Source organism: Cyprinodon tularosa, unplaced genomic scaffold, assembly GCF_016077235.1.
Source record: "Cyprinodon tularosa strain WSP-4 unplaced genomic scaffold, ASM1607723v1 ctg84, whole genome shotgun sequence".
NCBI lineage: Eukaryota > Metazoa > Chordata > Actinopteri > Cyprinodontiformes > Cyprinodontidae > Cyprinodon > Cyprinodon tularosa.
In genome coordinates this window covers 4,124,548-4,149,754 of record NW_024039607.1, presented here as the reverse complement: position 1 = coordinate 4,149,754, position 25,207 = coordinate 4,124,548, and the positions used below count along the sequence as shown (strand labels likewise).

Genomic DNA, 25,207 nt, shown 5'->3' with positions numbered 1-25,207 from the left:
TATGTCATGATATGATGAGTTGTCACAACAGCTTGCGGGGCGCTAATGAGCTGTAGTGAGGCCAGGCCAGGGAAAGGAAGAGAAGAGCAGACAGAGATGTGGGGTTGACAGCAGGGTGATGGATTAGAGATCCTCTGAATTCCTAAAGCAAGCAGAAAAAAAAAATGCCAAAGCTCTCACCCAGATCCAAGTCACACAATACAGTAAAAAAAATAGAAATAAAGCAATACTGAGGAGCAGAAAAAAAAGGTGTTACATTTAGTGCATATTTGCTGGGATTACCTTTAATTTAAACAACTAACATAATCTGTTTTCAGTCTTTGCCAGCTGGTATAGTCTGGGAGGATTAGAGGGCCCCGCCAAGCAAAGAGCTCTCAATAAGGCCCCACATCAAGCCAACAAACAAGAACTTAGAAGACTGAGAGGAAAATCATCCTTTGGATAAAAGCTGACGTCTCAAATTTTATTACATTCATCATAAATTAGAGATGCATCTATTATCAGCCAGAGATTGGAAAAGAAAAATTCCTCCTGCCTGAATCTAATCTGGGATTAGCAGGTTTTATTTCCTATTTATTGAATATATCCAAAGTAGGGACTTAATTTTTGACTTGTAAATCTGTTGACCAAAAAAGGGAATTTGATTTATTTTTATTTTCATCAACTTATTAAACCAGATTAGAGAAAAATGCTTTAAAAAAAAAAAAAAAGGAAAATCTTATATTTTATGCATTTCTTGTTGGAATCAAGACATCAACCTCCACCAATGAGCTACAGAAAATTATTTCATCTAATAAGTAATAAAGAAAAGCAGAAATCTGCATCCATGAGGAAAAGCCTGATCAGTGCATCTTTAATTTAAACACAAAGGTTCCAGGAACTGGTTACTGAAGGAAGGAAGGATGTAAGGATAAATGGGGAAAATTGACTTTAAAATAATAGGAAATAAAATAAAAAGGTGGAAAAAGGAATATTTCTATTAGTTTCATTTCTTTTTACAAACTTTTAGGGACCTGGAAAAGACTTTCCAAACTTTGCAGACAGCAAGTAATCGTCCAGTAAAGTAAAACTGAGGAAGGAGTATTAAAGAATATTAAAAAATAACCCTGCTTTAATTTAGTTCTAGTCGTCTTTTGGAGGGAGTTAAATTCTAAAGTGATCAAATAAAACAATATCAAGAACTATAATGTGGGGTTCTTTAAAAAGCAGGAAATATGAAGAAGTTAATCAGTTCTCTCGCAGAGAAGATGCATCTCAGAGGGCAAGAAGCTCTGGAGACCAGAGTTATATTTAAAAGTTAATCTATTCACTTTGCTGCAGTGACATGCCGACTGCTTGATCAGAGCGCCGAACAAAAATATTATGTGGGCCAGAGCCTTTGCTCCCCTTCCTCCTGCTTGCTCTCTCTCTGCCAGCATTTCAAGTCGTTCGTCACCATTTATTTGCGCTTCCCATCTTTGATAGTCGGTACATCAAATAGAATCGCAGAAAGGACATGCTCAGATATGTCAGGGATAAATAAAATCAAATAGCTTAAATATGGAGTGCTATTTGGCAGAACTGTTGTATTCTGTGAAGACAAATCGCCTCTTAGACAAGCACGTGTGTTAAAGCAGTTTTTTTTTTTTCTTCCATCCCTTTCAGCGTAAACAGGCCCTTGAACTCCCCATACCTGAGTTGAAGGGGGCTTCTCTAAGAGGTGATGTTGCATCACGGTGTTAAGAGCCAGACTGAATCCTGCCTTTTGAAATGCAATCAGCCCCTCAGAATTTCATCTGAAAGCCAAGCAATTAGGAATCTGAATTGGGAGGCGACATTAACAAAGGGATATGTTAATCTGCGAGGAAATTGAAATCTTACTTTACATTTCATGGTTAAGGCATGAGCGAGATCAAATAACTAACATTTGTGGAGTAAATATGATCTTATGAGAGGATCACATCTCAGCAATGCACCTTTTTATTTACTCCATATCTATATGACTTTTTGGGTTTATGAACTTTTCTTTTAAGTGTGCAAAAAATATTGTTATGGGCATTTATTCCAATAAAATGAAATAAAGATAGGATAGAAAATGCATGGAAAGGGAAATTAAAATATTTTAAAATAAATTTTCACATTTATTTTAAAATATTTTACTATTGGTTTTTGATGTTAATAAAAAAATGTTTGCATCTGTTAAACCTTTTTGTTTAAAAAATAAAGAAAGCAATAAATTAAGTTCAGGTGTTGTATCCTTCTTTTAGCTGGCTGGTTTGCAGTGCATAGCAATAGGTGGAGGAGGGGCAGCTGGAAAACTTTAACTGGCATAAACATAACTTTTCAAAACAGCAGTATAACCATCTAAATACTACCAACTGATCTATAGAAATGACCATTATTAAATAAAAATCCTAATTTAAATGCATCACTTTAACAAAAAAAAGGCCAAATAATGATAATACAGCAAATGCTCAAAACAATAAAATAAATTCTAGATTTTACATTATCCAATTAATTGCATTTGTCATTCTGTCTTCTAAAAAAGTCTTAGAAATGACCATTAATCTAATTATAAAGAGCATCCCTTTAACAAAGCTCTAAGCCTTATAAATGATCATTTAGCATTCTGACTGTAAGTGTAGCTCAGCTCATTTTCCTTCGACATTTACTGCTTTGCTCTAAAGTTTTCTTTTCTATTGGTTTCATTCTAGAGATTGGTTGAGGTGAAATGGGCGTGTGCTACGTCACATCCATATCCCAGGAAAACAGGAAGTCCTCAATACTCTGATTAACTTACAAAAATAAGACACACTCTAATTATAAGTTGGATTTTTTAAAATATTTAAAAAATAAATATCACCAACATGATTTGCATTAAGGTAAATAAGGCTGTCTTTAAACTTTTTAAGCGATTTACTAAAAATGAGTTATTTTCTTGCACACATTTTCATGCTGCATGCATTTGTGCTTTTCCCCTTTTTGAAATATTTGGGCCTTTTAGGTTCTGTCTCCGTTTCAGAGAAACCGTGAGACCCAGACAATTTCTTTCCCCCACTGAGCAAATGTTCTCAGATTCAATATTGGCCTTTTCTAAATATTTCACTGCAACCTTCTGCTACTGCAGTAAAGGATGTTTGTGTTTCCAATAAAAATGGGAGGCTGGTGTATGAGCGCAGTCATTTATGCGCAGACAATTCTTTGACCCCCTGACCCTTGCACAGACAGCATGGAGTTCGCCAAATTCTGCTCAGAGCCTTGAGAAAAAGCAGAGATGGTGCGGAAGCAGGGGAGCAGAGCTGCGTTACTCACCCAGCTGCTCAGATTGAGGTGCCAGCAGCCCACCTGCTGCAGGAGAGAAAGCCCGGGGCCTAACACTCCTGCCTTGGCTCCCGCCTCCTCCAGCCTGACTCCATCCCGCGGGTACATGACCCCCTCTGTCCCACCCCTCCTTTACTCCCCCCCCTTCCTCCTCCTACACCAGGGAGAAGCCCCCTTTCTGCTCTTGGACGCTTTCTTCCTTTTCTTCTATTTTGTCTGTTTACGCACGTTTGTTTAAAGTCCCGGCTATCTTTGGAGTTGAAGCCAAGCGGCCATCGAGTGCTCCAGATTTGGACACCAGAGTGTGCCCATCTCAGTCTTTGAGGCCTTGGTTCCCCGTAAACACACAAAGTTACAGTCGACAGTGTCTTCTTTTTGCTAAGGGAAAGTTTTGATGTCAAGGGTGTAGAAGAGAGGAAGAAGAACCGCTCTGATTCTGGGTTTCCACGAGCAAAAAAGAAGGAAAAAAAAACAACCCCCCAAAAAATGAGGGCTACTCCCCGCCGTACGACGTGTGTGTGTGTCTGCGTGTCTCAGGACTGTCGGCCTAAGTTAGTGTGTGGGCTCTGCGATGCCTGCAGGATTGCCCAGAGACCAACTGGCAGCTTAAAACAGCTTTGGCTACGAGGAAAAGCGAGCAAAAGCAGAAGTTCGAAACAAAGACAGAGCAGAAGAGAGGAAAAAGAAAAAAAAAAAGAACAAGACACAACAACATCCACAAAGGGAGGGCAGGCTCAGCAAAGTGTGGCCAGCAGTCACTACGTCTGTGTGATGCTGACAGTCCCAACCTCATGCCCACTTATCAGGAGGGAAGGTGCGAAACGGAGCGAAGAAAGTCTTCACTCTGACACCAGCGTGACACTTTTCATTGCACTCACTTTAGATTTTTCTTCTTCTTCTGCTCTCTTCCGATTTTACAAACAATACCTTAGAGTGGAGAACAATTGTTCTGTTAACACAGAGCCGCCTCCCCCTCCCTACACTCCATTCACGGCTCCTCTGAACAAGGCCTCCAGCCCCTCCTCGTCCTCCTCTTCCTTCTTCCTCTGCAACTATTTTAACCTTCAAAGCCATTTTTATCACAAAGAGACAGATATTATAAAGCTGGTGCAAGATCAGTGATTTTTCTTTTTTTAATAATTAAAAAATATATTTTTTTTTATTCAAAATGCTCCTACTAAACTTTACTTTTGATTATTTTTATTTATAAAAATCAAATCACTCAATAAGAATTTTAAAAATCAACAGCAATTTTTGCAACATTCAATATTTCAATTAAATAAATGATACTTATAAAGAATTTAAAAATAAAACTCCCAATTTTAATTTAAAAATGCCAAATAATTATAATACAGCAAATGCTCAAAATACTCAAATAAATTCCATTTTTTTTACATTATCCAATTAACTGCACTTGTCATTCTTCAATAACCTCTAAGAGCTTAAATCTAAATAATGACCAGAACAAATTAAATATTTATCGAATGTGTAATTTCTTTCCCCCTGAGCAATTTTTAATGCATTTCTACAATAATTGATTGGGGTCCTTTTATTCCTTTTATTCAAAATTATGCGGAAATATTTAGACGGTAAAAAGACTTTTTAGAAAAAGTCAACATTTTCATCTGTATAACATTTTTAGCTTAAAGAAAACAAAAGAAAACTTTTGAATCCAATTTTCTTCCCTGGTTTTTTACTGTATTTCTGCAGCCTCTTTGGACCCTGCGCTTCTCTTGGCCTGCAGCATACAGTCCTGAGGCCCTCAGAAGCCAAAACAAAAGCCCAGAGAAGGTTCTTTACACAAGTCGGACAATAGCGCCGGGGCTTCGGCTTGACAAGTAAAAGAGCTCCGACAAGGTGGCGGCTAATTGCCTGCCCTCCCTCCATTCAGCCGCCCAGCCATGCTCCTGCCACCTCCTTTTGTCCCACGTGCGCTCTCTAAAGTAAACCGCCAGCTCGCCGGCAAAGAGATGGACAGCTCACAGTCACTCTGCCACAATGGCGTCAACGTCGCGGCGTTAGAAAATGCAGACATTTAAAAAGCGTTAAAAAAAAAAGAACAGGGGAAAGAAGGAAAATGCAATCCGATCCCAAGTCATGAAACTTTGCAGGAGGCAATCAGAAAAAAAATAAAAGTTGAAGAAAAAATAAACAGAAACAGGAAAGAGGATGTTCTTGTTTTATAATAAAGAGAAAGTGCAGAAAAACTACTAACAAAAAAATTAAACATCAAAGTCTTTCTTATTTTGCATTAAAAAATTATATTTAATAGAAAAATTTATTTATAAATCTTTTAAAGACAAAAAAAAAACATTTAACCTGATTTATCAATATTAAAATTTGCATAAATCTCTATTAAAAATCTTAATTTTAAATTAATTTGGAAGCAATAACATTAATAATTGGATTTATAAAATTGGGATTTATTTTTGTAGCAGAATAAATGAATGAGCTTTAGTTTGATGTCTTGGTAAAATACGCTGTCAGGCTGTCAGCACAAAGCAATCAAACTGTGCCTTTCATTATCCAAATTGTCAATCTGTCACTTAGTAACATAAGTGTTACAAATTGCCAAACAAACATCAGAAAGAAAAAAAAAATGTTTGCGAATAAAATTCAGTCACATTCTATTTTAAATTAAATAAAGTGCAAAAAAAGTGAAAAAGGACAGAGATTAAAATGATAAAAAGCCTTACCATTTAAAAGAGCTGTATTTGGGATGCTGCTCGGTTCCTGGTTAAAACAAGCATGCTGGCACTCATGGTGGTGCACAGACTCCAAGCAGACTCCCACCACCATGTCAGCCACTAATCCACTGGGGGGCAGCACCACATTTACGGCAGCCCCCTTCGCTAAAGCCCCGATGGATTAAGCCGATAAGACGGCGATCGCAGGACCGCGGCGAGAGCCGAGGTATGCAGGAGCGGCTCTTAACTTTCCCAGAGCGGAGAAGAGGGGGACCGGGGGCCAGAGCCGGCTGTTCACTCTCAGCCTCCTGATCCATTCAAATGAGCGCTCTGCTCCGCGTCAGGCTGGGACTCCGCTCTTACCCCTTGCCCATCTTCATATCCCCCTCTTTTTGTGTCCATCTCTCTTTCTTTGATAAGTTGAAAGAACAACAAAAAAAGAGGCAGCCAGAGAAAGGGGCTTTTCTCTCAGCGGCTCGGCAGACATAAAGGTGCTGGAGTGCCGGTCTATAGGAGTTGCCCTAACTTGGCTAAACTCAAGCAGCAGGGTGTTCCTCGTCATGTCATTAATCCCCCCCAAAAAAACTAGTCGGGCTCCATTCACTGCCAGTCACTCTGGATTAAATGCTAAATAAGAAAAACACAAACAACCGACAGCGGGAAGGTGTCGCGGTGAGGAGAAAGCATCCCGGTCCGGGGAAAACTTGAAGCAAACTCAAGCGTCATAACCTCTTCCATCTGCAGCAACACATTTTGATTTAAGTACCAAATAAAAGTTCACAAAAAAATCTGCACAAGATCGTGGAAGCGAAGCTCCTGCATCTCGACATCTCCTGCCTGACTCTTAAGTCAAACCTGCCAGACAAAAATGCACCAACAACAACTAAAATAACAGGAAGAAGCAAAAGTAAGCAGATAAACTGAAGCACGGACTAAAGAAGAGCTGGAATAAGAAAATTCAACCCGGTCCAAATGATGGCTTGAAGAGAGGAAGCCCACTCTTAAAGCCGTGATCCGACCATCCACCGCTGTGAGCCTTTTAACCACAGCAAGAAAAAAATTACTATTGATCTTCAAATGGCGATAATTGAAAAGATCAAAAAGATGAAACAAAAAGAAAAGAAAAAAATTTGAGATTGCGCTGACTTACCATGTTGTGCTCCCCTGTTTTCAGTAGCCGGGTTTTTCGTTAAAATGAAGAAAAAAAAAGAAAAATATTTGCTCAAAGATGCAGCATTGGCGATGTCAGATTTTTTGCAGCAGCCTCTTGATCGTATTACTTCCACAGTCCTGGTTTCCAATGCGTCTGAACTTTTTCCCTTTCTCTTTTATTTTGTTTGTGCTACCTAGCCTTTTTTCCCCCCTGCTTAAGACTTTAAAAGCCTTCGGCTCAGCAAAGCAGCGCAAATTATCTTGCCACCTTGCTCAGCTCTGATGCTTTGGCCGCCAACTTCGGAAAGGCCCTTTACTACTGCATCAAAATTAGCATTGTCAAAGCAGTTAATGAATATTAATATTGTATTTGTCATTGGAGCTGGCCCATTGCTGAACTCCAAGTCATCCATCAGGGACAAGATTAAGCACACAATTATTTCTGACTGACAGGGACCAAATCTGCAAGATTTTTTTTTTTCTCCTTCAACAATTTAAAGAAAAAGACACAACATCATCTTAAGGTACCTCCCATGAGACGAGACAAGATTAATACACTTTTAATGAAGCGAAATTTCATGGTGCATGAACAGCAGGAGCATCAAGAGAAATAAGAATATTACATGTTTTAGCTGCATCCTAAATATTTCTAAGGATATCTTTGAAATAACACATTTTAAACTAAATTTAATCCATAGAAAAAAAGAAAATCACAATTTATCCATTCAAGAAAAAGCAGCTGACGTCTTATCTTGGTTTGGTTTTTTTTTTCTTTCCCACCTTTATCGGAGCGCAGAGATGAATAAAAGAATAAGACATACGAGTTAGAGCAGCGCAGCCAACATCGCCGGGGCTAAATTTAACATGAAACATTCATTAAAATCCCGGGACCTCTGGCGCTCTCTCTCAGCAGAGCCCAGCGAAGCGCCGACCGCTGAGGACCACACACAGGCAAGCCTGCATCAGCATCATCCGCCGCCGCAGCAGCAGCAGCTCCATCCAGGAGCCGTCTGCACGATCCCACAGAGCCTCATCTAGCAAGTCGCAAAGCAGGAATTAAAACTCCTTCTAAATAATGATATCAGGAAGCAATTTCTAACAATTCACCACTTTTTTTTTCCTTTTCAGAATTTACCTGAAACCATTTTTAGAACCTTTTCCTAGTTTCCATCACAGAAACATCTAAAATCGTTTTCCGTTTCCGGTTCATTTAAAAACTATTTTTCAGCTTGCGGCGCTCTAAAGAAAATAAACCTAAATCTAAAAGACAAAAAGACCCAAACAGGATCTTACACACACAAAGAAATGGCAGATGTGGGGCACTAGAACGCCAGCAGCTCGATAAACCAGGCCGAATAGGAGGAGGTCAAGCTGCGGGCTTCACCTTGGAGCGCCGGGCTCCTGCCGACCACCCTGCCGGCTTCCTAATACCATTAGCAACCCTTAGATGAACATATTAAATTGGCCTTTTGTTCTCAAGGTGCAGATCTGGCTGCAGCAAGCCATGCCACGGTATTAAATGCAGATGGTGCAGCTTTATTCTTTTTTTTTTATCCTTCTCTGAAATGCAAAGCTCTTAAGAAAGCGATCCGTTCTCACCGACTATTCTGACTCCCGAAAGCCGCCGGCTTTAATTTTTTTAATCTTTTCGTTATTAAAACTTTAAAAATAAGTTTTTCCGTTCGGCAACATATTTCCAAAGCAAATATATATGAAGTTATTGCTAATTTTATAGTTATATTCAAATAATATTGCAGAAGAATGCCGGTTTAAAAAATGCAAATCATTAAAATGATCCATTTAAAACCAGTGCTTTATAAATCACAAATGCATATATCATATCTACTATGATATTTTTTATTTATTTAAAAATATTTGAAAAAATAATTTAAATTTTTTTATTTATTTAGAAAAAGGGGAAAAGCTGATTTATTCTAATCTGAGAGCCTAAACCGACTGCAGGCTGGAGGCAGGCGAGTGAGTGCAGAGCAGAGCAGCTCGGCGGCCCAGCGTGATTACATCAGCGCTAGTATCAAATTAACTCCCTGACTTTGAAATTTATTGATCTGCTATTAAGACACTTGTGAACTTGATGAAGAGAGTGCTGTAGGTGACTCGGAGGACTTCAAAGTCTCGCGCCAGCCGCATAAAACAAGCCACTTTGATCCGAGCGCCGCTCCCCGGATCTGGAGAGGGAGCATCAGAGGAACCCCCCAATTCCACTCGCTTCTCTTTTTCCTTCCCACTCACCCCCGAGCTCAAGAGCAAAAGCCTGAGTCCTCCCAAACCTTTTTTTTTTTTATTATTATTTTTACAATAAAAGAAAATCGGACAAAGCATCACCAAGTCAGAAGCACACAGGCCGATAAAAAATCTAAACACCTGTATGGGAAAAAAAATGCAACACCATGTCAGAAACAGCTGCTAGAATAAGGGAGTCATCTTCACCTGCTGGCATTAAAATTCAGCCGTGATAAGATGGGGCTTCTTAATGCCAAATACGGCTTGTAATGGGGTCGGCAACCAGGAAAAACAATATAGAGTGTGGGAGATAGCGGCACTATTGTGTGATAAATAAATCCCCCTCCTTGCTTAAGGCAAGTCTACATTTAACACTGTGTGTTGTCAATCACAATTGCCCTTTATTTTTATTCATACATATATATTGGTGTGTGTGTGGTGCCACTGGGTGGAGGTAGCAGTTAACGTTTCCGAGCTGGACAGGAAGCACCTTTAAATCAAATTATTATAGTTTTGTAATTGAAATACTTTTTGGAACAAAACATGGAGGACAGACAGAACAGAAGGAAGCAGAAAGTCGGGTTTTACCCTCCGCAGAGCTGGCAACTTTGCAAGACGCAGGAAAAAAAACAAAAAACAAATAGGGATGGATAAATTAATCATCGGCAGGACGATGTTTGCTCTCAGGCTCCAGCGCTATAAGGCAGGGAAGAGTGTGTGTGTGTCTGCGTGGGAAGTGCGGCAAGGATAAGCTGCGCCTGTTTAATTAAGATGGGGTAAAACAGATGATAAATGCGAGACAGTTAAACATTTAATGTGTGCTTATCTTCTCCTCCTCCCCCCCCCCCTCCGTTTCCCTTCATTTATTTATTTGGGAGCAATTCAGAGCGGGCGGCGCTGAGGGGTGGATTTAAAGACGGTGTAGAAGTCAGGGAGCAGCCGCAACCTGACAAATGCTTTCAATTTAACATTATAAAAAAATGATTGAATTAAAAACTATTAACTTTTTGTTTCTTGTATTTTAATTTAAAGTGTTTTCTTTGAATGAATAAAAAATCTCAGTAGTGAGGGCCTTGTTTCTCCTTCATTTTACATGACTAAGACTTGATGTTTTTCCTGCTTGATCCCCGTTGTGCATCTCATGCTGATGCACATTGCCTAGAGTCAATGTCAAATCTGAGCTCAAAAAGTCCCACAAAAGAAAAATAAAAAAAATAGAGAATGAACAGCGCCCGCGGCGCACGCATTCCCTTTACTCAACCCGCTTGCAATAGCTCCCCCAAAGTTATGGCTTCCAATGTGACGGTGTTCAAATGAAAAGCAAACAAGATCATAATCTAATTTCATATAGCTATGTAGAAAACAGCGTAAAAAAAAAACAGGGTTAAAAAGAGCTAAATATGGTCAGATTAAAGAGGGGTGGGGGTGAAAATATAAAAAAGGCAAGAAAAAAAAAGGGGAGAAAAAGAAAAAAAAAAGGAGAAGGAAGAGGTGCTGGAGAGGAGAGAGAGAAAGAAAGAGAGAGGGAGAGAGAAAGCTCTGTGCCAAAAGCATATATAAGAGAAACCTTCACCAATTAGTGGGGAGAAACGGGAGAGGGAGCTGCCGCGGCGTCGGCACTCAAAGAGCCAGGCCTCGCGGCAAAGCTGTCATGTCGGCAGGATTGATCAACAGGCCTGCTATTTCTAATGGCATGTTGTCATGAAGCTGCAGCCATGGGGAGCCACCTGCCTCAGTCCTGGCGCGGCGCTCGGAGCACATGTGTGTGCGCGTGTGCCCTCACATGTGTTTACGTGCGTGGAAAGATGGAGTTGGAGGTATTGCAGCAGCCATACCTATTCTGTGCCCATATATATTTTACTAACAATTCGAGAACAGCCTGGAATCCTCCTCCCACTCTGGCAGTCTACCTCCCATTCCCCCCGGAAGGATGAAGGAAAATATGTGCCACCTTGGGTTGTTCTTTATTCTCACTCAGCAAAGCTCAGCTGCAATAAAATCCATCACAAAGATGATATAATGTATGCTAACCAGAACGGCTGAACTAATGATCGTTACTCTTATACTGCTCTAATTAATGGTAGCAGTATCATTATCACTATACATGCTAGTAATAATGGACATTTTATTTACATTATCTTCATAATTATCAGCATAAGTTGTAGTTAGATGAGCAGTACCAGTATTAGCAGTAATAGAAATATTATGATTTCTATTGTTACTTTTAATATTATTATTATTATAGAAGGAGAATTAGCATATTGTGCTATTAATACCTTTAAAATTATGATTATTATTATCATTTTTAATGCTATTACCATTAAAATTGTTAGTGTTAATAAATTATTATTTAACATTTGACTTTTTACATGTTATTATCATTCAAATTATTATCACTAATGTTATCAATTAAACTATTATTATTATTATTATTATGATTACTAGCAGTAGTACTGATAGTAGCAATTTTTTTAGTTAAAAAAAATATAAACATAAACATATTATAAACTGAAATTAATAATAGATGTGGAAATAGAATAAATATATATATTATTATCATCCTTATTATTATATTAGGATTTGACTCATTTGAGGCATGTTATGCTTTATATCTTAGTCTGATTTTGTGAAGCATAACGTCTGAATGTTAGCAATGCTTTTGATGAAAGACTGATTAATTAAAAAGAAAATAAAAATACACAGAGAAATTTAAATACGTCGCTAAATAGCACCGTCTGAAAGACAATGATAATGATAATGAGGCTATTACTCGAGAAAAAACAAAGCAAAACGGGAAAACTAATCACGGTATCCGTCGTTGTCCTTAACACACGAACACTGAACTGCTCTGGCGGCTAAACAAGCTCAGACTCGCCAACAATAAAAAAGTCAAATAAAAGTTACAGAACTTGAGAGTTCAAGGTACTGCGGGCTACTTGGAGAGCGTGTCACGTACGGTTAACCTTTTTATCGGGCACGCCTGTGGTCTCATCAGTCGATGAAATTCTTCGCCCGCGGCGGCAGGCTTAGCCGAGGGACACGGACCAATAGAAATCTTTTTTCAACGTTTTAGCATTTCAAATGGCGAGCTGAGGGTGGAGAGGAGGGCATCTGGAGGGGCGGCGGGGAAAGACGCTCGATCCGATCGTTGCCAGTGGAATTAATTGCCTATTCCGAGAATAATGTCCCTTAGCCGTGATCCTCGGAGGGCTGTACGCTAGCAAAGGGCACTTTTTTCTTGTTTTTTTTTTGTTTTTGTTTTTTTTTTTTTTGCCGTCTTCAAAAGGATGAGCGCTCAGGGGTACTAAATGTATGGGGGGGTTGGGGGGGGCTGAGCTCAGTCTCCTTTATGTTAGGAAGAAATAATCAGAAGCCCTGAACCAAAGTCAACTAATCCATTTCTCAATTAAATATTGCCGAAAGTAATGATTGAAAATAAACAGATATAGAAATAACATAAAATGAGGAATCATTTGATCAAATTTTTATATAGTCTGAATGATAAGGGGTTATTAAAGGACAGTTTCATTCAGGAATAGGAAAAAAAAAAACAAACCTTGTCTATGAGGTGCTAAGCCAACACTCGATAAATGGCTCAAGATGGCGCGACCCTGGTGGCGCTTCTATCCTTTTATTTAAGGGGATTTAAGTTCAGGCTCGGCTACACATTGGCCAAGCATATGCAATGACCCTAACTGATATCGGTGCATCTTTTAGCCACATCTTAATCTAACCTCTATAAAGCATGGGCAGCTTTTCAGACTCAAAACAGCATAAAGAACAAGTATTGTTTGGGTCCAGGGGGGGAAGAGGCTGCCCTGGGAGAAGCCTCAACAGAAAAGCTGGACCCAAGCCGGGACAGGAGCCCTCTGGAAAGACAGCTGTTCGTGCTCTCCTATCACTAGGAAAAGAAAACCCAAACTAAACTTCTACGAAGGACAAGGATAATTTCCTTTGGAGTGTCCTGAACGTTCAATCCCTGGGTGTTACCTTCTACAGGGCCCCGTTTGCACACCGGTGTAGATTTCATCCCTCGGCAGATGGAACGGGCGAATTCGCAGTCCACCCCCCCCCTCCCAGCTCCCGTTTACATGCCTCTCCTTTCGCTCATTGTGAATTCAGTCAACGAAGTCAATCTTATTAACTTCCGTGCCAGTTCACACATGACATTTTCTTCAATTTTCTCGCCGACATCAAAAACATCAATTAGCAGCTTGAAAATGGGAAGGAGCGAATGACGGAGTCCGATAACGCCGGCTCATTTGAAGCCGAGGGTAAATCTATTCTCCAGTTTTGAATGTGTTCATTACAATTGCGTTTTTCAAAGAGGACCTCCAAATAGCAAAGAAATTTAATTTATTTCCCAGAAATGTCCAGAAATTGTTTTTTTTTTCCTTTTCTTTATGTTTTTTTTTTAATCCCGTGTCTATCTCTCAGCTGCAGTGGGCGGCACAAAGCATTGTGGTGCTGCATTTTCCTTTTCTCATTAGAACAGATCACAACTCCCACAGAAGTTGAAACCCTAGACGGTAACCTCTGGCGTAACCCAGAAAAAATATTTTAAAAGGGAGTCCGAAGTTTTTTGTTTGTTTTTTCGCCGAGAAGAAAAGAGTGCGATAAAGTAGCGCTCTTGTGACCTGTGGTTTTAACAAAACAGTACCAGACAGTGATAAATACCGTCTGTTTTTACCCTACGAGGGGAGCTATTAAACTAATTTAAAAAGCTATAAAGATTTGTTTTTCTGTCTGTTTAAAGACTAAGAAGATATATGGATTATTTAAAATACATTATTAGATGTTTATTTTCTGCATAACTGGTATATTATGCAGATTAAATACGTTGGTAATTCAATTATTCATTGGTTAAAATTATTACATTAATCTACATTAAATAAAAAGGTTTTTCTATTTTAAAATCAATTTAAAATCTATTCTATTTCTTGATTTCATAGAGTTTTATTTCCAGTTAGAATACCTAAGAAATAAAAAAAAAAAAAAAAAATCGAATCCACGGCGTCATTGATCATTTCCTGCTGCTTTCCGTCATTGTTGTATCAAAATGTGAAACACAAACCTATGCATTAATGAAGCTCTCTCATGGCTCACCTCTTCTGATGAACGTGTAATTCAATAAACCTCGGCCCGTAACCTTTAAGTAAAGGGGCTATTTTTCGCCGATATCCAAATATTGTCAGATGGCTTCCTCGTGCTTGAGTTACATCTTCGAAGGGCGGTGAACAAAAGGAAACTTTAGCAGTTGGTAGAAAGACACTCGTAATGCAACTGGAGGGGGTGAGTGGATAAAGAGTGGGGGGGTGGGGGTCGCACACAGAGCTGTGAGGATCACATTCCTCCGACCCCATTGATTTCTGATCTTTTGACATTATTTAGTAGCTTTTTATTTTCTTGCTCGTCTTGTAGTCCCATGTCACAAAAGACAGAAATGTCCAAACAAGCAATGTCGGGGATATCTACTATCTGTCAAAGGAGCGGGCTTTTCCCGGCATTAAAAGCGACCGAATCCTCTGATGCAGTGCCGAGAATCGGCGGGATGAAAATATCACTCCTTATAATGGGGGCTAATCAGATTTCGGGTCTTGCCTTCAAGCAAAAAGGAGATGGAAACGTGCAGAGCGGTGTGGCTGTTACCAATGGGCGTCTACTTCTTTCCCAATACCTGACCTCAACGCAAAAGGCCCAAAGCTTCTAGTCCCATTTCTGACCCAGTATGTGCAACTAAAAAACAAGAAAAAAACATGTTAACTAAGCTAAAACTAAATCTAATCTCTGGTCTACTTTCTCATCTAAGTAGAGGTTCCAGAAGGGCTATAAATGTAGGCATTGATGAGACGTCGCCTCTCTAACGCGGCTGTTGGCTGAATGTGGAACACACAGCAACGATCAGTTCCATTAAGCGAGGATTTGATCATCCCCCCCCACCCGGGCGCTTTCACAGCCCTGCTTCAGATTAGATCGCTGTGAAAACGGTCAAATGGTGCATTTATCTCTCTGTAATTATTTTGATGCAGATGACAGAGATTGGTTGTTTGCATGAGGCCGGACGAGAGCGCGCACAGTGTGAGCCACACGCGGCTGCGACGGAAAGAGCTGAATGAATGCCCCTCAATGCCATTAATCCATTAGATAGTTTCAACAAAGGGCTGGAAGTAATGTGCAAAAAAAAGACGTCTGAGCACATGAAATTACTCTGCTGTAATCCTTATGTTATGACTAATAGTAATGCTCGTATAGAGGGTGACAGAAATGGACTTTCAATGAGACTGAAAGTGAAAACCTCAGGCAACAATTGAATGTGATGAGCTAACCTTTTTTTGCACCACAACTGCACAAAAATACCAGCTCTTGCACGCTTAGAGGCAGAAAAGGAACGTTTTCCATCCTCTGTTCAAATTCCAAAGCTTCCAGAGAAACAAATCTTTCAAGAAGATAGTGTAGCCATAACAAATATTTCTCAAGGTTTCCCCCGAGATAAAAAAAATTCTGATTTAACCAGAAAATCAGTAGAAAACCGCTGTCTGGGTGAATCTATATCTGCAGCCTTTGTTGCAGTTCATTTCCTCCCAATCACACTGTGACCTTGCATTAAACAGTCCCAATCCTGTAGTTTGACTTTAGGAGCTGCTGAATAAAACCGGAGCCGATTATATATTCCAAATTACATGAAAACGTCTGCGTGATCTTTCCGCTCGTGCCGCTGTTCCCTATAATCACATCTGCTTTCAGCTTCACACAAGTTAGGGCTGTGTTCCCGGATTACTGGCCCTTCATATCTACCTTTTCCAATTACTTTTAAGAGTTTCGGACGGACAAATTTGCGCTTTCATGTCCCATGTAGGCAGACGAGTTACTGCTTCTGGCCATGAAAGGAGAGCTTTTAATGAGCTGAGGTGAGGTTAATTGGTTCGCTTAAGATCTGCAGAGTTGTGTGCTTCTATAGGAAAATTAGGTCCGTTTCCCTGAGTTTGGCTGGACGTGTTTATTAACAAACACTTCAGCTCAATTTCTGTTCAGAGAGGAAAGGGGAAGAAGCAGCAAAAGATGGTGGAAGGAAAGGTCGACTTTGCCTTAACTGGCCTGCATCTGTTGCTTCTTGCTGTCATTTCTGCTTCTCATTTGAAAATTACTCAAAAAAAGAAATTATTATGCAAAATTAGTCTAGCTGCGTCAATCAGGTTTTTTTTACTGATTACTGAGTTTTATTCAAATCTAACCTGCCAGTTCTGATTATGATTCGTTTACCCAATTAAAAACGACACAGACATCACAGAAAAACGGTTTTGCTGATGCATTTACAGACTGGTAAAAAGTGGAAGATTTCGGCTTTGATGCATTTAGGGAACAATTAAAGAAAAATTATGATTTTTATATATAGCACATGCTTAACACTGTAATAAGTAAATGAAAGTATATTAAGGTTTTTAGTGCAGTGCTGCACACTGCTAGTCAGCTGACTAAGCAGCTTTTATTTTATTTTTTATTGCAAAATGAAAAACTCTACGATTTTAAGTTATTCCTTTGGAGAAAATAGAGTGGTTTATATTTTAGCTTTCTACAGCATTTGGCTATCCAAGCAGACAGACCCATTCAATGGCTATTATTAAACTTAGTATACGATTTATCAATATTTGAGGTTTATCCTATATTTTAGCTTATATCTATATAACAATTCACAATGTTAATAAATGTTGTATGTAATATATATGCAATAAATCAATATGTTCTAATATTCTTAAAGCAGAATCAACCTTTTTTTCTAATCTGATCTTAAGAACTGCAGCCTAATTAGATCATTTTGCACATTTTAGACGCATAATTAAGTGTAACTACCATTAAACAGTGGTATTGGAAATAAAAGGTGACCTTATAGATGTGCCCAACACAAGTATTTACCGTTTTCTCTCTATTTAGATATTTAGTGCTTTGGCACTTTTTTATTACAACACAAGTAAATATTGTTTTTATACGGTAGCCTGAAGAACAGATATGGTACAAAGTTGTTGATATTATTGAAAAATATTTAACTTTCCTGTATAATCTGTATATAGTTTTTCATATTTATTTATAGCAAATTATATTACAATTGCCCTATATATTTATATATACTATTTATAGATACATGCATAGTCTCTGCGCACATGTAAGTTAATATTTATATCCTGTACAGAACTTCTGGATAGATGCATACTGAATTTCTTTGCTTTGTACTTGTGACGATTTAATAGAATAAAGTTGAATTTAGGGATAAAACAATTAATCTGACTAATCGGTTATTGAAATAATTGTGAACTAATTTAGTAATGGATTACATGTTAACACCAGTGTAGAGACTAAAACATGCCTTTAACTGAGAGACCCACTAAGAGCAGTAATTATAGCAAGATTGTAAAAAAAACCTAATGTAAACATTTGCATTTAAGAAAAACTCTTTCATTCAGCAATATGCTCTATCCAGAACTCCTCAAGTGGAAAAGTTTTAGTTTCACCTGGTTAAATTCTGTAAAAAGTCTTCTTTAAGGAACCTTTGCCTATCAGATTATTAATCGATTTGCAAAATAACTGTTAGCTGCAGCCCTTGTTGAATTCTATTCTATAATAAAATATTGTGCAGCCTCTCCATCATCTCACTGCAGGCTGCTGCTCCACTTCACTGGTACACAAATCATCTGCAAATGACTGGGCCTTTCACTTGCTATTAGGAGCTACATGATGTGGAGCAGCTCAGACTAAAAGACCTTGTAATCAACGGTGGTGTAAATGTGTTAAGTTTAACGTCTCGTACGGTGGGGTGGGGCGAGGGGTTCAATGGTCCTGACAGTGTAATTACGGGTTGCCGCCACAATGCAGCGGCCGGCACGCTCGACACTAATTCAATCCATCTTCATTTCCAGCAGCAACGCCCCCCCCCCCCCTCGCCATTGATGGATAGTTATCATTAGAAAGTGACAAAGCAGTGAAACGAGTGAGGCGTGAGCGCCGAGGCCCAGGAAGGTGTGTGTGTGTCGAGTATACGCACATTTACTGTGGTTTATGTGAAGGCAGGAGCAGAGAATGGTCGGATAAGAAAAAAATAACTAAATAAAAAAAGGTTTGGGCCGGGCAGCAGGTCGGCATCCGTCGCACAAAGGCATTCAGACACACAAACGCAGACTATCTGAACACACACAACGGTTTGGCTTGCTGTGACCCCGACACACAGAGAGGCTATGGCTCAACTCAGCAGCCTTTTATAGCATGCTGCTCACTCCGCTGACAGACACACACACAGATAGACGGAGACAAACACAAGTCTGGGCACCAGCGACTGCAAAACACTAAACCACAGGCTGGGACTGAGGCTGACTGGCTCCCTCCTCTATATTTTCAGTCTATATATTCAACCTCTGTGTCTTAATTATGTGCTCCTAAAAGAATAGGCCCTTCCAGTCTTTTTTGAATCCCCACTGGGTCATTACATGACTTTTAAACTCTAGACAAGATGACTTGTTGCCTGTGCAATTTTGGGACCTTTTCTGCATCGGTAAAACAAGGAGGAAAAAAGAAGTAACATTTAAAAGGATTGCCGTTTCACAGATATGGTCGGATCTTATTGGAATCGGTTGCAGTCAGTGACCCAGCAGAGGCCCATGTGGCGACAGAGAGCTGCTGTCACTGTTGCCCCCCACCCATCAACCAGGAGGTGGTGCTACTGGGATGAAGAGCAAGGCTTCGTCTTTTTGTTTTTTTGCTTGTGCAGCTGAAAGGCAGAAAGGGATTTGTTTGGTGGTGATGAAATAGTCGCTGGAATTTAAAAGGCTCCTCTGATACCTAGAGTTGTAAATGCTTCCTCAAAAGACAGTTTTGAGTCTGTGTTGATTTAGCAGGTTTTAGTTAAAAGATGCAACTTTTTGTTTAAGAAAAACATCCTCATAGTTGTTGGTTCTTGCGTGTTAAGTTATGCCAAAGTCTGTATTTAGGGACGCAAACAATCATTGATTTAATCAGTCAGATGGAAAGGGTCCAATTTTTTCCCCATCCATCAAAGAATGTTTATTTACCCAGAACATTTTAGTGGTGGTAAGACAATCGATTCAAACTGCTGTACAAGAGAAACAAAAAGAACATTGCAAAAAAAAAATAATAATAATAATAATAATGGTGTTTTAATCTTAATTTAAAGCAACATTAGGTTTCAGAGTTTTGGTTTTCTTGGTAGTTTATTCCAGATTAGTGGAGTTTAGGAACTAAATGCTGCTTCTGCTTGTTTGGTTCTGGTTCCAGAAATGCAGAGTAGATTGGAGCCAGAAGACCTGACAGCAAGTCAGTATCGGTGTTCAAATGCTGCAGAATCAGATGCAAAAGCACTTAGAACAAAGTAGTTCTGTTCTACAGATGCATAGAGCAAATATTTATCCAGGTACAATGCAGAAGAAAGAAAAGGCTTCAGAAAATCATGACAAATTTGATCTATAAACCTGAAATTCCTCTAAATCGCACGTTCATTCCAAGTTATTTCAGGAAAGGCTCAAAGTTTGAGGTAACCAAGCATATTTATGGAAAGTTTAGTGGAAGGAAGACATGTGGGGAAAAACGTTCAGTGATTAACTTGTGATGTGTGCAAAGCAAAGGTCGGAGTTTGGACCCTGGTTGGTTTTAGGGTTTAAAGGGCTACCACACAGAAAAAGCAGCTTAGCAGGCCAAACGGACTACAACTGCTGTGTGAGTTAAGCCAATAGGGCCTCAATAAGTTAGGTTTTATATATTCTCCAGTTCAATCTTTTCAGACTCTGTTTATTATTCTAATTTCCAATCTTTCATATTTGAATTGGTCATAAGCAGCCAAATAAAATCCCTTCCAGCTAGGCCAGTTGGAACGATTACAGACTTTGGAAAGACAAGGGGCAAAATATGAGAAGTCACAGCACAACATTTAGAAAAAAAGAGCATCAAAAGTGTTTAAAATATTGCTCATTTGGTATAACTTTTAAATGATGAAGGTTGTTTATAAATGCTGATTGGGAAGTCTCTGCATGCTGCAGATCTTCCTGCAAAAAACTTAAGGCAGGAGCTTCGGCGGCCAATGTGCTGCAGAAAACTGCCAGGCCCGCTTGCAGACCCTGCAGTTTGTTTAGCAACACTCCTTTTGACGACGCCCGAAGGGTGCAATTAAGCCCAATTAGAGGCTGTCGGTTTTATTAAGAGGCACAGACTGGCCAGGCTTGGGGGCAGTCTGGGGTAGAGGAGGGGAGGGGACGGGGAGAGCAGGGGAGGCGGGGGAAGAGAGTCTGCAGCGCCGATGCAGATGCTGCTGTTGAGGAACTGGGCGAGCAGAGCTGACAATAAATCAAACTTCAGGCCGAATAATGGGATAGTTAAAAACCTAATGGGGTCCAGGTGAGGATGTGACCCCTGATAGCTCGAAATCCAGGAGGAAAAAAATGCTTTTCAGAGATCAGATTGTGTGGCGATCAATGGAAAACAGAAACAACTCATCTATAAATACTCTGAGGCTACAGTGAATGTAGACATGTGTGGATGCAGATGTCACAAAGCATTTCGGAAGGGGACCGGGAGGGGAGGGTGGAGGGGTGGCTATGAGATTCTGCCTTGACACATCAGTGTGTTCCTGAAAAGAGCAATACAGCTGGCTGGGAACAAAAAAACTGCAGCATCTCTTTCATCAGCAAATCAGAAAAAAAAAAAGGAAAACAGGCAAATGAATGTATCATTTCACTCCCCCCCCCCCATCTCACAATTCCTTTTCCGTCGACCCCTCGACAGGGATGTTTACAGATAGCTATCATTCGCCCCCTCGTTTTCACATTTGCGCTTGGACACGTTTCAAAACACCGGGCCCTTTTCATCTCCCCTCTCGCTGTGAGGAAATTTGCTCCTTAATGGCTTTCAAAACAGGAAGCGCAGACAATCTAAAAAAAAAGAAGGAGAAGTAAAGAAAACGCTTTGCTCCTTCTCCCCCAAACGCCAGCCGACGCCAGCCGTCGCATCCTTCCCGAATCCTGAGCACCACCGCCGTGCCAAGGTGCCAACTGTGCCAGTCACACTGACCTCCATCTGCAGGCAACTTGATAACATCTCTTCAAACCGCCGCGCACTCCTGCTGAATGGGGCTCGCTCAGTCACAGTGAAGCCTGAATGCCATTCAAAGCTTCGGCTCCGAATTGTGTTTCAAGTTTGTGAGCTATTGTATCCTTTGTTCACAGCTGCTGTGTAGGGGAGGGAAAGGAGAAAAAAAAATCCTTTATCACTAAAATGAATACTAAAATGGTTGCACTAGAGGAATGCACAGAGGAATACATTACCGCCAATGTGCAAATTATTCCACTATCAGGCAAATTAGAGACGATTTTTTTTCCCGCAAGACTTTATCAATGACCCTCGGAAGGAGAAGAAGGGGGAAGGCCGAGCTGCTGTGGACTGGCTCAAATTGCTTCTAAAAGATGGTGTCTTGCCAAGTACTATGCTTACTATTTTAGCCGTATATGTAGGTGTCTGTTTACTCATGTTGTATTCATAATTCCGCCTCCTGCAGGGCATCCGTGTCCACAGAGTGCCCTTGAACATGCCATGAGTAGTCTTTCTGCGCCTCGACTAAAAAGAGACCTGAAAGACAGCTACACACGCTTCCGCACAGTTGGATAAAACAAACCTTAACCACACAACTCAACCTCACCAAAGAACCAGCTTTTTTTTTTTTGTTCAAAAGATGTTCAGAAGTGTTTTTTTTATTTTCTCCTCATCTTTGCTTTTGCTCTCCCTGGGTAAAACAAATGCATCATTTTCTAGTTTGATAGAAAAAAAAAGAAAGAAATAAATAAAAAAAAAAGAGAGAAAAATCTTTACTCCCTCCCATTGTGCTGTTTCCGTGTATGGAAGTGCTCCCTCCCATTGATTTTCTCCCAGCCGCGGCCCTACCCAAAGCGAGCTGCTTCTTCTGCGGTGTCATCTCCTTGTGCCTGTCTGCTTTTAACTGCGTTTTACTCCCGTGGCTCTGTGTGCACCTGCTAAACTGCTATGGCTGAGAGGAGTCAGAGAAACCGATGCATATGATCCAAAGTTTTTAATATTGCTTCTTTTTTTTTAAAGCAGATAAAGATAAAAACTTAAACGACTAGATTTAAGCAGATTTTAAATGACTCATTTGGATTTTATCGGGTGTATCGTCAATTTTAGGCCCGTCTGACAAATTCAAATCTGCAATTTTTAAGTGGACAAAATGTAAAAAGGTTCAAATATTTGCAGGTACTTTAGATCCCTTTCTTAAGCTAACAGAAATGTTTGATAAGCATTCCTGCAGGTCTACGGAAGAGGATTAGGGCCACTGAATAAAAAAAAAAAGTTAACTGATTTTTAAATTTTATTTCAGTTTAATATGGGAAAAAAGTCAGAATTCTGACTTTCATCTCAGAATTTTGACTTTGATCTCAGAATTTTGACTTTGATCTCAGAATTCTGACTTTGATCTCAGAATTCTGACTTTGATCTCAGAATTCTGACTTTGATCTCAGAATTCTGACTTTAATCTCAGAATTCTGACTTTGATCTCAGAATTCTGACTTTAATCTCAGAATTCTGACTTTGATCTCAGAATTCTGACTTTTTTTATCAGAATTCTGACAGCTAACAAACATGTTAGCATCAAGCCATAGCCATGTCTGTTTTAGAGACTAGCTCTCTTGTTTTAATGACCTTCTGCTCCTCCATTAATGAGGGGACCCCTCTGGCACATAAAAAGTTGCCTAATTCCGTCATTTTCCACCAATGTGTCACTGGCCACCTCAAACAACTCACATCTTTGTCAGTGAAGCTGAGTGCTCCCACATCTCTTCCTTCATGGTGCCCATCTACATTAAGATCCAAATTTCTGAGATTAAAGTCAGAATTCTGAGAAAAAAGTCAGAATTCTTAGATTCAAGTCAGAATTCTCAGATTAAAGTCAGAATTCTGACTATTTTCTCAGAATTCTGACTTTTTTTTCCCCTTGTTAAACTCAAATAAAATCTAAAAATCAGTTAACTTTTTTTTTTTTTTCAGTGGCCCTAATCCTCTTCCGTACAGGTCTGCAGATGACCAGGATGTTTACATCTCCCCAATTAAAGTATTGGGGAGTGATATATGACAAGATTATCTAAAAATCATAATTTAGTCTTGACCTTAGTAAGTGTTGTCATGCAGAATGATCCAGGGAGATTTTCAGGGGATAATTTCCAGCATGTGCAGCTCTCCTCTTCCACACCACGCACCCCCCTGCTGGGGTGTGTGCCTGCGTCCACTGAGGGCTACAATTAGCCCATCAAACTCATTCCACAGCACCTCTCCAATCCCCTTTCCTCACCCTAAGAAAGCCAAGTCTCCTCTGAAAAGACAGGCAACTTGTAAGACTGGGGGAGGTAGCCTTTGAAGTGCCAAGTTTTTCCGAGGCCTTGCTTTTTGCTCATATCAAGGCTGAGGAGATAGAACTATTTAAATAGGTAGACAGGTAGGCTGACTTGGCAACCAAGCATGAGCCTGCCTTAACTCCAGCCCTCAGAGGTAAGGGGTGGCATGGGCAGTGACATGCAAGTTCAGATGTATTTTTATGCCAAAGCTGTAAATCTGTCTTAGGGTGCACGCCTGTCTTCTGATTGGCTGGACGAATTTCTGTCTGCGTCTGTCAGTTACGAGCTTTCAACTCTGCAGTGCAGTATTTCACAACCCTGTCTGGCCTGTGGCCCTGGATTTGACTTCAGCGTTTATTATAAATAAGTCAGACTTGACTAGTTAACGATTCCCATTATCTGTCAGGGTTTGAGTGATTTCAATTACGAAAATAGAGACCGATTTTGTCGCTTCTTTTCGAAGCAAAATTAAGGACAATCTTGACTGAAGAAACAAATTTTGTTGCAAGCCACATAAAATCTGGGAGGTTTTATCAGATTGGCGCTGCTGTGTTTTATTGTGCAAAGACAAAGCTTGTCTTTCTGGCTCTGCTCCGCTGGAGCTCAGTGGCAGCAGGCCAGGTAATTACATAGCACTGTCTTAACAGCCCAAGGAGGAAAGGCCTACTATCGTTCACATATGCATGTACGAAAAAAAGAAAAGACAAACATAATTATGTGTCGTATACAAGTCAGACGCAGCTCCACCTGCACACACACTTCACTTTAAACAAAGACTGCATAATGTCAAGCAGGATTACAATGATTCTGGAATGACCCTGGCTCGCATGGCTGCACTGCCTCTGGCACGGGAAGTTCCCGTTTTGCGATGCGCGACGGTGGCCTCAGCTTAAACAGGTATGTGTGCAGATGTGCAGCTGGAACATGTGGTGTGCATTAGCGTCTTCTGCTACAGCACAATCCCCCCAAGAGCAGCAATGGAGCCCAGAGTGTCATTGCGGATTAGCCATTGAGCATCTGCTAAATCCCCAAATAGGGAAAGAGGACATTTCCTCAAAAAGGAATACCAATGTTTTTTTTTTTTTTTTTTTTTTTTTTTTATGAAAAAATTCCACAGTTTTCCAGATTCACTTTACCAGTGAGGGATGGATGGATTCTCAAATAAATGATCATGGTACGCTCATATAACCTGCAATGAAACGGCATGAGTCACGTGTTGTTTCCTTGACAATAGCAGGCTTTAAAATGCTCGGCCTCATCTTTTAATCACTTTTATCCCTGATGTTAAACAGCAGTCTTTTAATTTGTCCAAGGTAAACTCGAAGGCACGCAAAGATCCGTGTTTGCCATTTCTTTTTTAGTAATCTTGTAAAGCTCTTAAATCGTCCAAACACTAACGTACATAAAAGAAACATGACCAACTCTTGAACACAG

The 25,207-nt window shown here is 39.9% G+C and overlaps 1 protein-coding gene across 40 annotated transcripts in view; it reads right to left on the bottom strand.

Annotated features, from left to right (window-relative positions):
• The window catches only part of tcf7l2 (transcription factor 7 like 2), a 103,477-nt gene that overhangs the window by 24,985 nt on the left and 53,285 nt on the right, over window positions 1-25,207 (bottom strand). Inside the window, exon 1 of one of the 40 annotated variants that reach the window (XM_038272779.1) lies at window positions 3,292-3,423. The exons of the other annotated variants lie outside the window; for them this stretch is intronic. Within the exon in view, the coding sequence (XP_038128707.1) occupies window positions 3,292-3,408 (117 nt within the window). The 5' untranslated portion in view covers window positions 3,409-3,423. Of the gene's footprint in view, window positions 1-3,291; window positions 3,424-25,207 lie in introns of those variants that run through there. 40 annotated transcript variants of the gene reach the window in all.